We start from the raw sequence: 13,327 nt of genomic DNA, 5'->3' as shown, positions 1-13,327 counted from the left end.
GCGATTTCCTGTATATCTAAATATGTTTAGATCTTCACAGTGAAAGGTAACACTTCCGAAATCTCTGTGTAAACAATGAGTGACGTACACGCGCGAGAGATCACTTCCGGCGCTTGCGCAGACCGAAGCGCCCGCGCCCTCAGATCACTTGGACGTGGCTGTGTTTACAAGAGGTAAAAACGATATAAATACTGTTCGTTTTCTCACACAAACCGCTCGTTTCGTGTCTTAGGCCATCAATGTGTACTTACATTTACGAGTCATTAAATCATGTTTAATTTGGACTTCTCTGTGCATGCTCTTTGAGGTGGTGACCATAGACCTGCATTATATGACTGACAGACAAGAACGGTTTGACCTAAAAATATCAAAATTGAAACTACTGCGGAAACAAAGACACCTACATCTTGGATGGTAAGCTAAAACATACCAAAAAATAATTTCAAAGTGAACTATCCCTTTAATGCTTTGTTTGGAATATAAGAGAATATTACAGAATGGCTTCCCACAATTGAAAAGTTGTTATCTAAAGAGGAATGATCAGATGTTCTTTTTTAATAAGACAACGCTCCTGCCCACACTGCAGAAGAAGAACTGGCTTAAGAACAAGCCCATCAGGCTCAAGTTTTGGCCAGGTCCGAGTCCAGATTTGAAACCTATAGTGAATATTTGGTCTCACATTAAACTTGGGAGACATTTAAACTACTCATGAACTGTTTGAAGCCATGAACATTGAGTGTAACTACACTGACTCTCTTCCTGTAAAAAGCCTTCTGCAAGTTTAGTCACATGGCTTAAACATTTAAAGAAAACAAAGAGAAAGGCTATCCTGTACTAAATTTCTTTATCTATCTACATTACTTGTGCAATTCTTGCTAATTTCCACACCAGTGATTTGTGGTTAAAATGGTCAAATGTGCATTTTAATTCCACTTCTATTCAAGATTTGAATTTCTGCAATCTAAATTCCATTGAAACTAATTTGAGATACTGAACTGGAATTAATGTATCTATTTCTGAATTGAGCACACACTGATTATCACGATTTTAGATTGTGAATGATTAAAATGTCTCCACAATCTGCTTTTGTTGGGAAATTGTAGTATCGTGCTACAGTGCACATCTATCAGTTGCAGTTCTGGCACCTCCGTCCAAATATTGTGTACAACACAGCGTACATTCACATCAAATGTTAAACACGCAAGGTTTGGGTTAGGCTCACCATCACGAAAGTTTATTATTTGCATGCGTTTTATAGTCTTGCCTGTTCTGACATAAGCTTTTCTGAGCACATAAAACCAAAGTGCACGCGTTCGAAAAGCCTGTCACACAGCACGTGAGTACTGAACTAAGTTTTCTTTCCTGTCTTATTGTGCTTAACCTGTCAAATACATACAAGGGTTTACATAAACACAGTTGTTTATATCTTAAGTGAATGTAAATTGTTCGGATGCATGTCAGTATATTATGATTATGCATGTGTTTCATTATATTGGCAGCATTGATAACATTATATTATTCAAAAAACAAAATACAAAGAGAAATCCCTCACTACTCTTGACTGAATAACTTCAGTAGCTTTAAGAATCTGTATATTTAATTCACAATTTTACATTTGTTTTATACATTTATGAATGCTACTGTTACAGTAAATGCACCTACTGTAGCTTAAACTAGTAATGCACTATTTATTTGTATATTCTATTCAATTTGTCCTATTATTTGTCATTTTCATCTTTGTTCCTATTATTAATAACAAAAATAAAATAATAATAATAAGATATTGGTCTGTTATTATTTTCTTTCTTTTTTTTAATACCTTGTAAGGCAAAAAAAAAATGTAATAGGGAAATTAGTTTGGATGAACTGCTCAGTGTCTTCAAAACCAACATGAAAAGGAATCGTGATAAGACCGTGGATCGTGATCCTGTCTGAAGAAAAACATTAGTTAGAAAGATAATTATAAAAACTTTATTTTATTACAAATCATTTTGAGTTTGGTGCTATATTAAAATGTTATTTACATTTCCCCTAGACAACGGATTAGCCGAAAAACAATTGTGGTGATTTACAGCAAGCAATAGTTGTGTGTGTATTTTTTGCTGTGTTCCCTTATCCAACACGGTCAAAGTAATTAGTAATAATGGAGGGTCACACTGTTCTGTAACTGAAACCCTCTTATAAAACAGCAATCCACTATTAAGTTTCATGTCAGTGTTTAAATTATTATAAGTGCACGCTTGCGAGTGCTTCGCTCTCAATCCTGTTGGATGTTTTGAAACATGGTCCTCGACGTCTATCTAGACTGAATTAGTTGTCTATGTTTGGCTTAGTTGTTCAGAAACAGGAGCTTATTTCCATTGCCAATTGAACTATCAATGCTAAGATGATGTTTTTTATATATATATAAATATATATATATATATATATATATATATATATATATATTCATTTTTCTACCACATAGTTAGCAGTTATACTCTTGTGAATTAATACATCTGTATTTGATGCATGGAAAATATGGAATACAATAATGAACCTACATTTTCTGTGATTTATTTATTTGCAACTAATTAAGTTACTCCTAACAAGGTAATATATTAAGGTCTGGGTAGGCAAACAATCAGTTCTCATAGTCAACGTGTTCTCCGTGGATGCAGGAGAAATTGGGTTGCTCCCGGTCACCAGTGGTGAGAATTTACCAACAGTGGTCCGAGGACGAACAAACCACAAACTGGTGACAGGGTGTTGGGCGCCAAGGTCTCATCTACGCATGAGGGCAACAAAGGCTATCTGTGTAGTCCAAGTCAACAAAAGGTCTTCTGTGGCACAAGCCACAACATTTTAATAATGGCAATGGGAGGAATATGTCACAACACAGTGCATTAAACTCTGCTGCGTAGCCGCAGATCAAACCGAGTGCGCATGAAGACCCCTGTCCACCATCGAAAGCACCTAGAATTGGGAAGCGTCGGAACTGGACCTTGGAGCAATGGAAGAAGGTTGTCCCGTTTTCTTTTACATCAAGTGGACAGCCGTGTCCAGGTGCGCTGTTTACCTGGGGAAGCGAGCGATGGCACCAGGATGCACTGTGGGACGATGACAAGCCAGTGGAGGGAGTGTGATGCTCTGGGCAATGTTCTGCTGGGAAACCCATGGGTCCGATCATTCATGTGGACATCAATTTGACGGTTGCCACAGTGCCACCTACCTTAACATTGTTGCAGACCAGGTACTCCCCTTCATGATAATGCTGTTGTTTAGGAATGGTTTGAGGAACATGATGAAGAGTTCAAGATCTGTTGCTAACACCTTGGTGCCAGATACCACAGGACACCTTCAGGGTCTTGTAGAGTCCAAGCCTCGGCGGGTCAGGGCTGTTTTGGCAGCAAGCGGAGGACCAACAGAATATTAGCAGGTGGTCATAATGTTTTGGCTCAAAAATTGATTACTTACAAATTGTAGTTGGTTACTGACTCCAAATTACATGGCAAAAATTGTAGTTAGTAACGTAATCCATCACATTACACAATTGCTGTAATATAACGCGACTACTTTTTGATTACTTTTAACCTAACTCGTTTATCACATTGATTTGAATAGGATAATCCTAATCCTAAAATCTCAGGGGTACTTCAGGTCTACTTTAGGTCAAAGAGGTTCAGTTGACAAAAAAAGTTGGGGAATCCTTGCATTCCATGCAAATATGAAATTACATGAATTTGTATATTTGAATGTGTTTGAATTATAAAAACCTTCCAAAGACAAAGACAGTAATGCATGGTTAGATGTGTTCGTCAGGAGTTTGTTAGATATGCAATGTTGAGAAAACACTTCTTAAGTGAAATGATTTCTGTACATCCAGTGATCAAATGCTGTGTGGGTCTCAGTTTTTAGTGACAGGCACATAGTAGCTGGTCATGATGTGCAATTCCACAAACCTCTCAACGTATAAGCACTAGGCTTTTCTAGAAAGAAAAATGTAAGAGATATAAAAGAAGTAGTAGGGAGAATCAATAAATTATGAATATTTTGCTGCCATTGTGAGAATAACATAATCATGTAATCAATAAAAAAGTAACTATTACTGATTATGAGTATTTTAAATTTATGATTTCACTTTTTTAACTTTAGTTAGTTTGTAATGTTGCTGTTTGAGCATAAACAACATCTGCAAAGATACAATGTTAAACGTTCAATGCAAATAGAGATATTTTCTATTAAAGTAATTGCTTTTTAAGGACTACAACAAACGTCTGGTGGGGACTACATCGCGCTAAACCCCGCCCTCCGGTGAGGCCATGTTGGGCTGCTTTAGAGAAGAGGAAGAGGAGTTGTCGCTGTTTTTTACACCCCGGAAAAAGTTTGTCCTAAAGCTGATGAACTTAGAAAGGTTACATCTATTTTTAACACTGTTCCTGAACATTATAACCTCAACGTTTGTCTGTGCGCATCACATTTTACGGAGAACAGCTTCCAGAAGAGAGTACAATGCAGGCTATACTCACAAAAGCTTCTCCTGAAAGACGTAACATTCCCGTTTTGTCGGGAAAATCTGTTTTTCATGGATCACAACTTGTAAGTATGTCATTAATTCTAGTTGTGTTTTCTAATAACAGTTCCAATTATAAGCTTTATGTACTTGCAGTATGATAGCTATGATGTAATTGAAGGACAATGCTTTGCCTCCGCTAGCCTGCTAACTAACATTGATGTAGTGTTTACTTTAGCTTTTGTAAGCTCTTGCTTTTGTAAGCCAAATATGATTAAATGGTGGATAACATCTTATCTATAAGAAAAGAAAAAAAAAAACATATCACTCTTAAACGTCCTGTGAAATCCGTGCTTGCAAAGTCCGTGCTTGAAATCCGTTCAGCACAATCCTCTTGTTCGTTAACATTGTCAGGGTCTGAATCGGGCTCGAAATGGTTTAAAATGTATGCCATGTTAATATTTATGGCTGCATCCGAAAACTGATAAATGGTGCCTTCGGAGGACACATTCCAAGGTCGGAAGGCATCAAGGCATGTCCGAATGCAATGTTAGTTTCACTTCCTGTCTCCTGAGAAACCTTCATCTGATCGATTTATGAAGGCAGTAGCCTATAGATGTATCCTTCACTGCCTTTGATATCCCACAATCCTGTGCTTTCCATTCTGTGACAGTTGAGCTAGAAAAATAAATATGGCGTCTGAAAGTTGCGGCTGGTAGTCAAGGGGGTAATCCATCGACCGGAAGTTGAAGCCGGCCGGGTGCCGCCATGTTGTAGCAGAACTTCACTTGCGTTAGCATTTCCATTGACTCCCATTCATTTTGGCGTCACTTTGACAGCGAATAACTTTACATCTGAGGCGTTTAAAGACTCCATTTGTCCATTATTTATTTCTAAAGAAACACGAAAATGTATAAAGGGCTCCATTACCTTCTATCTTATATTATGGCCCCGTAGAAACAGATTTAGTAAAAATAGGCTAACGATTGCGTCATAACCACTCGACTCTCTGTCGCGCTGTACAGAAATTACCGTACAGACAGGAGGAGAAGCTCGCAGGCAATCGGGAGGACGTCCCGTCAAGGGAGAAGCCCATAGATAATGAGTCCATAAAAGCAACGCAATACTTACTCCTGCTCACTCACGCCAAAGAACTCTTTGCTCAAGTTCCCCGTCTCTGCAAGATTAACGTTGGCAATTTTCACGCACAGCTACTAGAAGATTAACGTCTGTCAGACAGGTTGCTCACGTCATCAAGCTTAGTTTGAGTCGGTTTGAGTCATAGACAGTATAAGAAGTGGACAGAGCCATCTCATTGGAGCTCAGTTGAAACAGTTGAAGCCCATTTGTAGCGATTTCTGAGCACTTCCGTTCCTGACGCGCAGACTCAAACCGACTCAAACTAAGCTTTGATGACGTGAGCAACCTGTCTGACAGACGTAAATCTTCTAGTAGCTGTGCGTGAAAATTGCCAACGTTAATCTTGCAGAGACGGGGAACTTGAGCAAAGAGTTCTTTGGCGTGAGTGAGCAGGAGTAAGTATTCCGTTGCTTTTATGGACTCATTATCTATGGGCTTCTCCCTTGACGGGACGTCCCCCCGATCGCCTGCGAGCTTCTCCTCCTGTCTGTACGGTCATTTCTGTACAGCGCGACAGAGAGTCGAGTGGTTATGACGCAATCGTTAGCCTATTTTTACTAAAACTGTTTCTACGGGGCCATAATGTAACATAGAAGGTAATGGCGCACTTTATACATTGTCGTGTTTCTTTAGAAATAAATAATGGACAAATGGAGTCTTTAAACGCCTCAGATGTAAAGTTATTCGCTGTCAAAGTGACGCCAAAATGAATGGTAGTCAATGGAAATGCTAACGCAAGTGAAGTTCTGCTACAACATGGCGGCACCCGGCCGGCTTCAACTTCCGGTCGATGGATTACCCCCTTGGTTTGAGTCTGCGCGTCAGGAACGGAAGTGCTCAAAAATCGCTAAAAATGGGCTTCAACTGTCTCAACTGAGTTCCAATGAGATGGCTCTGTCCACTTCTTATACTGTCTATGCTGGTAGTCAGTTTGTGTGTTATGTACATTTTTGATCAACGTTTTCCACTTATGATGTCATTTTTAGCAAGAAATTACTATTGCATACAAGTCATTAAATATTCACTTAGTTTTCACCAAAGCTCGATCTATTTTGGTGCAGATCATAAAACTGTTACGCAGCGCTGCCTCAGCTGCCCCATTTCCAAAACACACGCTAAGCGCTGCCAAAGCCAAACACAACACATTGGTCAGCTAACCAATCACAGCGCATTTCATATTTCGGAAGGAGGGGCTTCATCGAAAATGACGTGTTCAACCAGACTGGGGAGAGAGGAGCTGTAATAATGTAAAATATGTGAAAATGTGTTTTTTGAACAATCGAGTATGAAAACATATTCTCTAGTACACCCCAAAAACAAAATCAAGACTTTGTAAAAGGTCATAATAGGACCCCTTTAAAATTTAATAATTACAAGTAGCCTTCTTCATTTTAATTTGATTATGTATTCCAGATTATTAGTTACTACCCAGCACGGTGTGAATATATATATATATATATATATGTATATAGTTTCCTATTTTAAACTGTTGAACAATTTGATAGTTTCAGAGATCTTCAAATCATTGTTCAAACTTGAAATAACCAGAGGATAATTTGAAATTTATTTAAAATGCCTTTATTTTTTTAAGGCACATAAAAAGTCAAATGACACCTAGAGAATACAAAACTGCACTTATACTAATACTAAGACTATTGCATAGATTTCTACAGCATAAAAAAAAAGTATTGAGTAGTATTGGCTTCTGATAAATCAACAACTTGTTAATAAAGTACACTAGTGTACATTCTATCACATGTCGCATTCATTACTGTACTACACCTGATCAAGTACTTAGTACCTGCTTTCCCAAACACAAACAATCTGTATGCATGCAGTATAACAGATTGCTACAGGAAGAAAGAAACATTTGCCAATTTGCCCATTCACACCCAAACTGTAAGAAAATTCACACTCTCTCTATGCAAACATCCCACTTAAGAATTCATCACAATGCATTACAAATAATAACCATTCAAATACACACTGACTAGCACAAGAGGTTATTAGTCCTCTTACTCTTTATTCGCATAGATAACAACAGTAACAAAAACATTTAATTGGAGATGAAAACACATTATACACATACAAATCATGTTTATTACAAAGACATTATTACAAATCCTCAAATTGTCACAAGGATGAATCTGAATTTCACATTTTTAACTGAATTAAAACAAATATTATTGTGCACTTAAGTATAATCTCTTAAAGATAAAACACACAAATGTGTGTAATTTGTCAAAGGCATTTATTAGATACAAAGATTAGAAAATAAAGGTTTCATTTTCCATTGTTGTCATTCGGAGCAGAAAATATTTTTACTTTCCAGTTCCGGTGTTCCAAGGCCTCCTTTCCAAATAGTAACCAATTAGAGTAAAATACGGTTAATAGCTTTGTTTTTAAACTGGGAGTACACTGTTTTTTTTTTTTAGCATTTCTTCATTATCAAATGAATCACTTTATTCAGAAAAAAATGCAGTTGTTAGCTAAACATTGTATTTATATACTTTTGACAAAACCACAGGTGTAGGGATGACTAATATCGGATAGATAACATATGATGTGATAACTAGATCTCCAAAGTCTCAAATCTCTGACATTTCCAACTGAATCTACAAAAAGAAGCTGAACATTTCCTAAGCTTCTGAGGTCTAAGTAAAGATGGTTATTCCATAAAACCGCAGCAGTTGAAATATTAATATCTAAACCTGCTACTACACCATACAACCCTGATCTGAGGTTTCCTTCTCCGCATCCTTTAGAGAGTCCACCGGTGATTCCATTGGCGTCTCCTCACTGTTTCTAGAGTTCTGGAGGATGAGCTGTAATCTGGTCCAGACTTTGGGGTCTCCACTACATATGGCCTCCAAGAAGAGGTCAGTCTGAGCCTGCAGACTCTGAAGTTGGGCTTGGGAACGTTTGTTCTGCCGAATAAGTTCCTTTGTGCGCAGTGTGATGCCCAGCAGGCCTGACCGATTCAGAATATTATAAGTGTTGCAGAAGCGTTTGCGTTTGCTGGAACTTGGAGAGAAGTCATCTGAGATATTCTCCCCATCACTGCTCTGGGCGAATGAAGAATTGGGACACTTCTGAGGGAATGAAGCGAGGAGGGAGTGAGCGCAAAGTGAGAACGGTGAAGTAGTGGTATGGGGCTCCTGAAGGTCAGAAAGCCTGGACGAGGGGCTTTCCACACCCATGTCTCCCAAAGAAGCAATGTAAGGGTCTACTCCATAACCCTTGCATGTCTCAGAATCATCCTGCTTCAAAGAGGAACTGTCGAAAGGTTTATCATCATAACAGCATCGTTGATGTCTACCACTATGACTGTGGTTTGCCCTCTTATGGATGGCACTGGGACCCTGGTCGACTGTAGACCCTTGTGGACCCTGCATGGGAACATGCTTTCTGGAAAGTTTCTGCTTGTCAGAGCTCTGGCTGCTACAGTCACTGGTGGGTATGACTGGCTGTAGGAAAAGCAGCTGGGACTGAGGAACCACATCCAATGAAGTGTTTAAGCTCCAAGGTTTTAACGCAGGGGCCACAGAGTTTGGCTGAAACAAGAATTATCAATGAACAATTTTGTAAAACAGATACTCTTTAGTTCTCATCCACAATAACAGGTGGGTCAGTGATGTGTCTTATTCATTTATTCAATGAAAAAACAGCTGTACAAGCAAGAAGCAAAGTTTGACCCTTATAACGTACCATGGACAAATGTCCATAATATTTAATTAGCCGCAACTGGCACCAATAAAATAATTTGTTGTGAAATAATCTCACCTTATATCAATATGTCAGATTTAACTAAACCAGTTTCTGAAAGGGTATGAAAACTTGCCTTAGAGAATAAGTCAAATGTATTTTTTTATATCATTCATTTTGAAACGGATTTAAATGTACAATATTAGAACTTTCACGTTTTTCTTGCCTACTTCAGCTGGCCGCATTACTTTGAGTAATTCAAAGTACATAAAAACATGGCATTCATAGACTAGTTTCAATGATTTACAGACATCTCTGATCATATTCAGCTTTTTCTTGGTGATTTTTCGTGAGGCAAAGATCACAATGTAATGAGCTGTAACTATCACCATGTTAAATTACAGGGTTGACCGAAACAATACTATAACTCAGTCTCAAACACGGATGTTTCAAGAAAAGCAACTATGGATTTAAGAGAATTGTATGAGTGTGTAATACCTGCTTGAGGACAAGGTTGTTCATTACGATCATGCGAGAGACGCCTGGATGTGAGCCAGGAATGAAAGGCACCCGAGGAGCTGTCGGCATGCTTTGAGCTGCAGTACTGGTTGGTCCCACGTCTTCAAAGTCTGTCTGGTCCAAAGCACTGTAATATCCTGAGCTGGCATCTATGGTGGGAAAATAGTGTTAAGAGTAAAACCTAGTAATTATGTGCAGTTATACACCTATAACAAACTAATTATGGACAACCTTTTATAAATATAGTCAGTAATGGTGAAATTGCATATAATTACACCGCTGCATTTGAAAAAGACAAGTAGAGCACTATATTTGGCTTTAAACCATGAATCGTGAATCGACTTTCTCCTGTAACCTGAGATTGTGTTTGTTTGTTTGTTTGTTTGTTTGTTTTTAACACCATGCCAGCTTCTGTGGCTATTTTCATGGCGTGACAAATTTATGGTAAACTATGTTAGGTTTTTAAAATCGATTTTTGAATAAATAATTCAATTTTAAATGTATTATTATATCCAGGAGCCCCGCACATAACGTGGGAAAACAATATGTGTGTATAGTGGCCACGAATTTACAGTTTGTTCACATCATGACTTACTAATAGGTCAGCACGTTTTACTAATTCGTTCCCTCGCTTTAAGAAAATCATGCGCACAATATAATCATTTGTTCCCTCGTTTTACTAAATCATGGCCACATTGTAATAATAATTTGTTCCCTTGTTTTAGTTAAATCAAAACTAGAGAGCGAATTAGTAAATTGTGGGAATGAATTCTTAATTTGTGGCCTCGATTTAACTAAAATGAGTGAACGAATTCTTAATTCGTGGCCACGATATATACTGTATTCGGTTGTTAAGTCTGACGTCACGCGTGACGTTTAGCCTCTTCCGGGCCCAAGCGCTCCGCTCGTCCACTCCAGATCCTAGACTAAATAAACCCTTTTCTTAAGGGCTTTTTTCGCTTCAGTGCCAGTGGGTGTTACTAGGGATTAAGGGATAGCACCCACTGGCGCCAAAGTTTCTTCATTCGTTTAAGATTTGTAACTTACCTTATCAACTGCAGCCATTTTCTCTTATCTTTCTCGTCACAGGGAAAGCGGTAGAATGACAGTTGAATGTCACTTGTTTTTTAACTCCGATCTATTTAAACAACACGGGAACACGTTAAAACTCGGGCGAAAGCGGTAGGTAGGTAGAGAGGACCCGGCCTTTGGACCCGGAAACAGTATTATCGGAGAGTGGTTACGTCACGACTTAACAACCGGATAGGCCTATATATTTGATCAAACTTTTTTCAATATTTCTGCCAAAGTGTTGACTGAATAAAGAAGGTTGCTCACAGGGTTAAACCCAGCACAATCTAATAAAACTAGCTTCAGGGGTATAGGATTTGGATGAAGAGAACATGTTGGTGGATCTTATAATATTAAAAACTTGAATGTCATCCTGGAGTGGCCTATTTGGCAACGGGTATAAACAATCTTGGGTTACACTTTATTTTAAGGTGTCCGTGTTACAGTGCAATTATACATTTAAGCTTTTGGTAATGATAACTAACTACATGTACATACTTTAGGGTTAGGATTATGTTTATATATAAAAATGGCAATATATATAAATGACAAACCTGAATCTTTGTCGATCTCATTGGAGGCTTTCCGTTTGTTGCCCATGTTGGATCTTCTCTGGTGGTCCAATTCGTTTGATTTCAGTCCATCTGTACAGCCCTGATCCAGGCAGTGACTGAGAGAAGGACAGACCCATGGATTAAATAAAGGAAAGTCAAAACCCTGAAATATGATAGTCTAGTGTAACATGAGCACATTAATGACTCGAGTCAATGAAATGCACCTCCAAACTGACTTAAAACTGTTTTAAAGACAAAATGTATGGTTTATTCGTGCAAAATCCCTTTATCGTGAATTAGGAAACACTACTAAATACAGTTTCTGATAGTAAATAAACAGCTAATGAATTAATAACAAGCAGTTACTGAAAGAGACACATAAAAACAGCTCTTAAAGCACCGCAGAAATAACACAATACATATCAACATCTTAAAATATAGCTTTAAAATAACAAAAGCACCTTATTTCTTATTTTAGATCTAGAAGTGAATAGTTTTACATACGACAGAGTCTACTGTAGTTACTGCAGCACTTGATACACGATGCCAAACACGAGACTCTCCAATAAACACACACGTCAACAAAAAAACAAACGTTTTTCAATACTTACCAAGATAAATTATCTTCTCTGGTTATGGCTTGTGTGTGAAATGACGCTTGACGACTTACAAGTTCAAACTAAGCTTATATTTCGGTTGTTGTGGGAACCAGACTGTCCAGAGTGCAACGTGAGTTTACAAACGTAGCTCCGCCTTCACAGCTGACTTAAATGGCTGTTACCAGGGGAACAGCCTAATCGTCACCTGCTTGACTATGCAAGGTCCCCCTTTCATTTGCATATCGCCTTCTGATTGGTCCAGAGTTGAACCCTTGCGACTGTAAACGTGACTGTGAAATGTGGTCTGCATTTCTCACACGGTGAAATCTGCACTGCAGCGTCAAGAGTGAATCTAGCACGCGTTGCAGCGTCATCATCCTCTCCAGCTCATCATTTTTCATAAATAAAAAATGTTGTGCGAATAATGGAAGCCACGTAATAAAAACATTGGTATTGTGATTTTTCAAGCAGTTCAAACGTCAGTGACATCCAAATAAATGTACGTATCATAAAGTTAGTAAATAAATAAATATTGTGTGGATGTGTTTATTGTTATTATTATTTGCCACAGGTAGAACTGTAATTTCTTTAGAATTATTAAGTGTTCCTTCTTTTTGAATGGTGATTACAAGTGTCCACTTGACCCTGATCCACTAACATTACAAATCTTAACCTGAAACCTGATCTTAAACACAAATGTAACTAAAGTACACGGCCTTTGGCACTGTGCAACATCAACAGAATAGCCCACCCAACAGGTCCAGACATGCCTCTTGGGTAATTACTTCACAAACTCCAACTTCAGGAAGTCATAAACGCATTAAAGTGTAAATCATATGCATCAAATCAATCAAAATTTGGATACTGGAACAGATTTATTTGTGGTTTTATTGAATTTATTGACTATAATGCAGAATGTGGGACAAGAACAGATCCACCCTTTAAATGAACACTTGTAGGCCTATGCTTTACTGTATACAGCCTAACTAAGATTTTATAATATGGAACATATATTATTGAACTGTGACTTTACAAATCCAACATTTAAACAATTTTAAACTACATTTCCCAACCACAACTTCCATTAACGATCAGATAATCTGATAGAGTAAAGTAGTATGCTCGGTATTTTGGCCCGAACCCAGAGCACTCCCCCCTTATCTCTGGTTAGTAACCAGACCAGTGTGAGGAGTCGGAGTGGTGAGCCGTGGAGGGATGAAGAAAACAGTCGAGGAACATAGATGAGT

The 13,327-nt window shown here is 38.2% G+C and overlaps 1 protein-coding gene across 1 annotated transcript; it reads right to left on the bottom strand.

Annotated features, from left to right (window-relative positions):
- Window positions 1–7,635: 7,635 nt before the first annotated feature.
- Window positions 7,636–12,248, bottom strand: cipca (CLOCK-interacting pacemaker a). Its single transcript, XM_056245488.1, has 4 exons — window positions 12,093–12,248; window positions 11,482–11,597; window positions 9,836–10,005; window positions 7,636–9,186 (listed from the first exon to the last, which is right to left on the bottom strand). Exons 2-4 carry the CDS (start codon window positions 11,525–11,527, stop codon window positions 8,350–8,352), a joined length of 1,053 nt encoding a protein of 350 aa, XP_056101463.1. The 5' UTR covers window positions 11,528–11,597; window positions 12,093–12,248; the 3' UTR covers window positions 7,636–8,349.
- Window positions 12,249–13,327: the final 1,079 nt, after the last annotated feature.

This window comes from Rhinichthys klamathensis, unplaced genomic scaffold (assembly GCF_029890125.1).
Source record: "Rhinichthys klamathensis goyatoka isolate OS25496 unplaced genomic scaffold, OSU_Roscu_1.1 h1tg000032l_1, whole genome shotgun sequence".
Lineage (NCBI taxonomy): Eukaryota > Metazoa > Chordata > Actinopteri > Cypriniformes > Leuciscidae > Rhinichthys > Rhinichthys klamathensis.
The sequence above is the reverse complement of the archived record's forward strand: the minus strand, read 5'-3'. Positions and strand labels throughout refer to the sequence as shown.

Bases quoted from the DNA above. Each gene is read 5' to 3' on its own strand.
- cipca (XM_056245488.1), bottom strand. From the start codon at position 11,527: ATGGGCAACAAACGGAAAGCCTCCAATGAGATCGACAAAGATTCAG. The intron at 10,006-11,481 runs GTTTGTCATTTA...TTCCCACCATAG, and splicing joins TGAGATCGACAAAGATTCAG to ATGCCAGCTCAGGATATTAC. The intron at 9,187-9,835 runs GTATTACACACT...TTCTTGTTTCAG, and splicing joins ACAACCTTGTCCTCAAGCAG to CCAAACTCTGTGGCCCCTGC.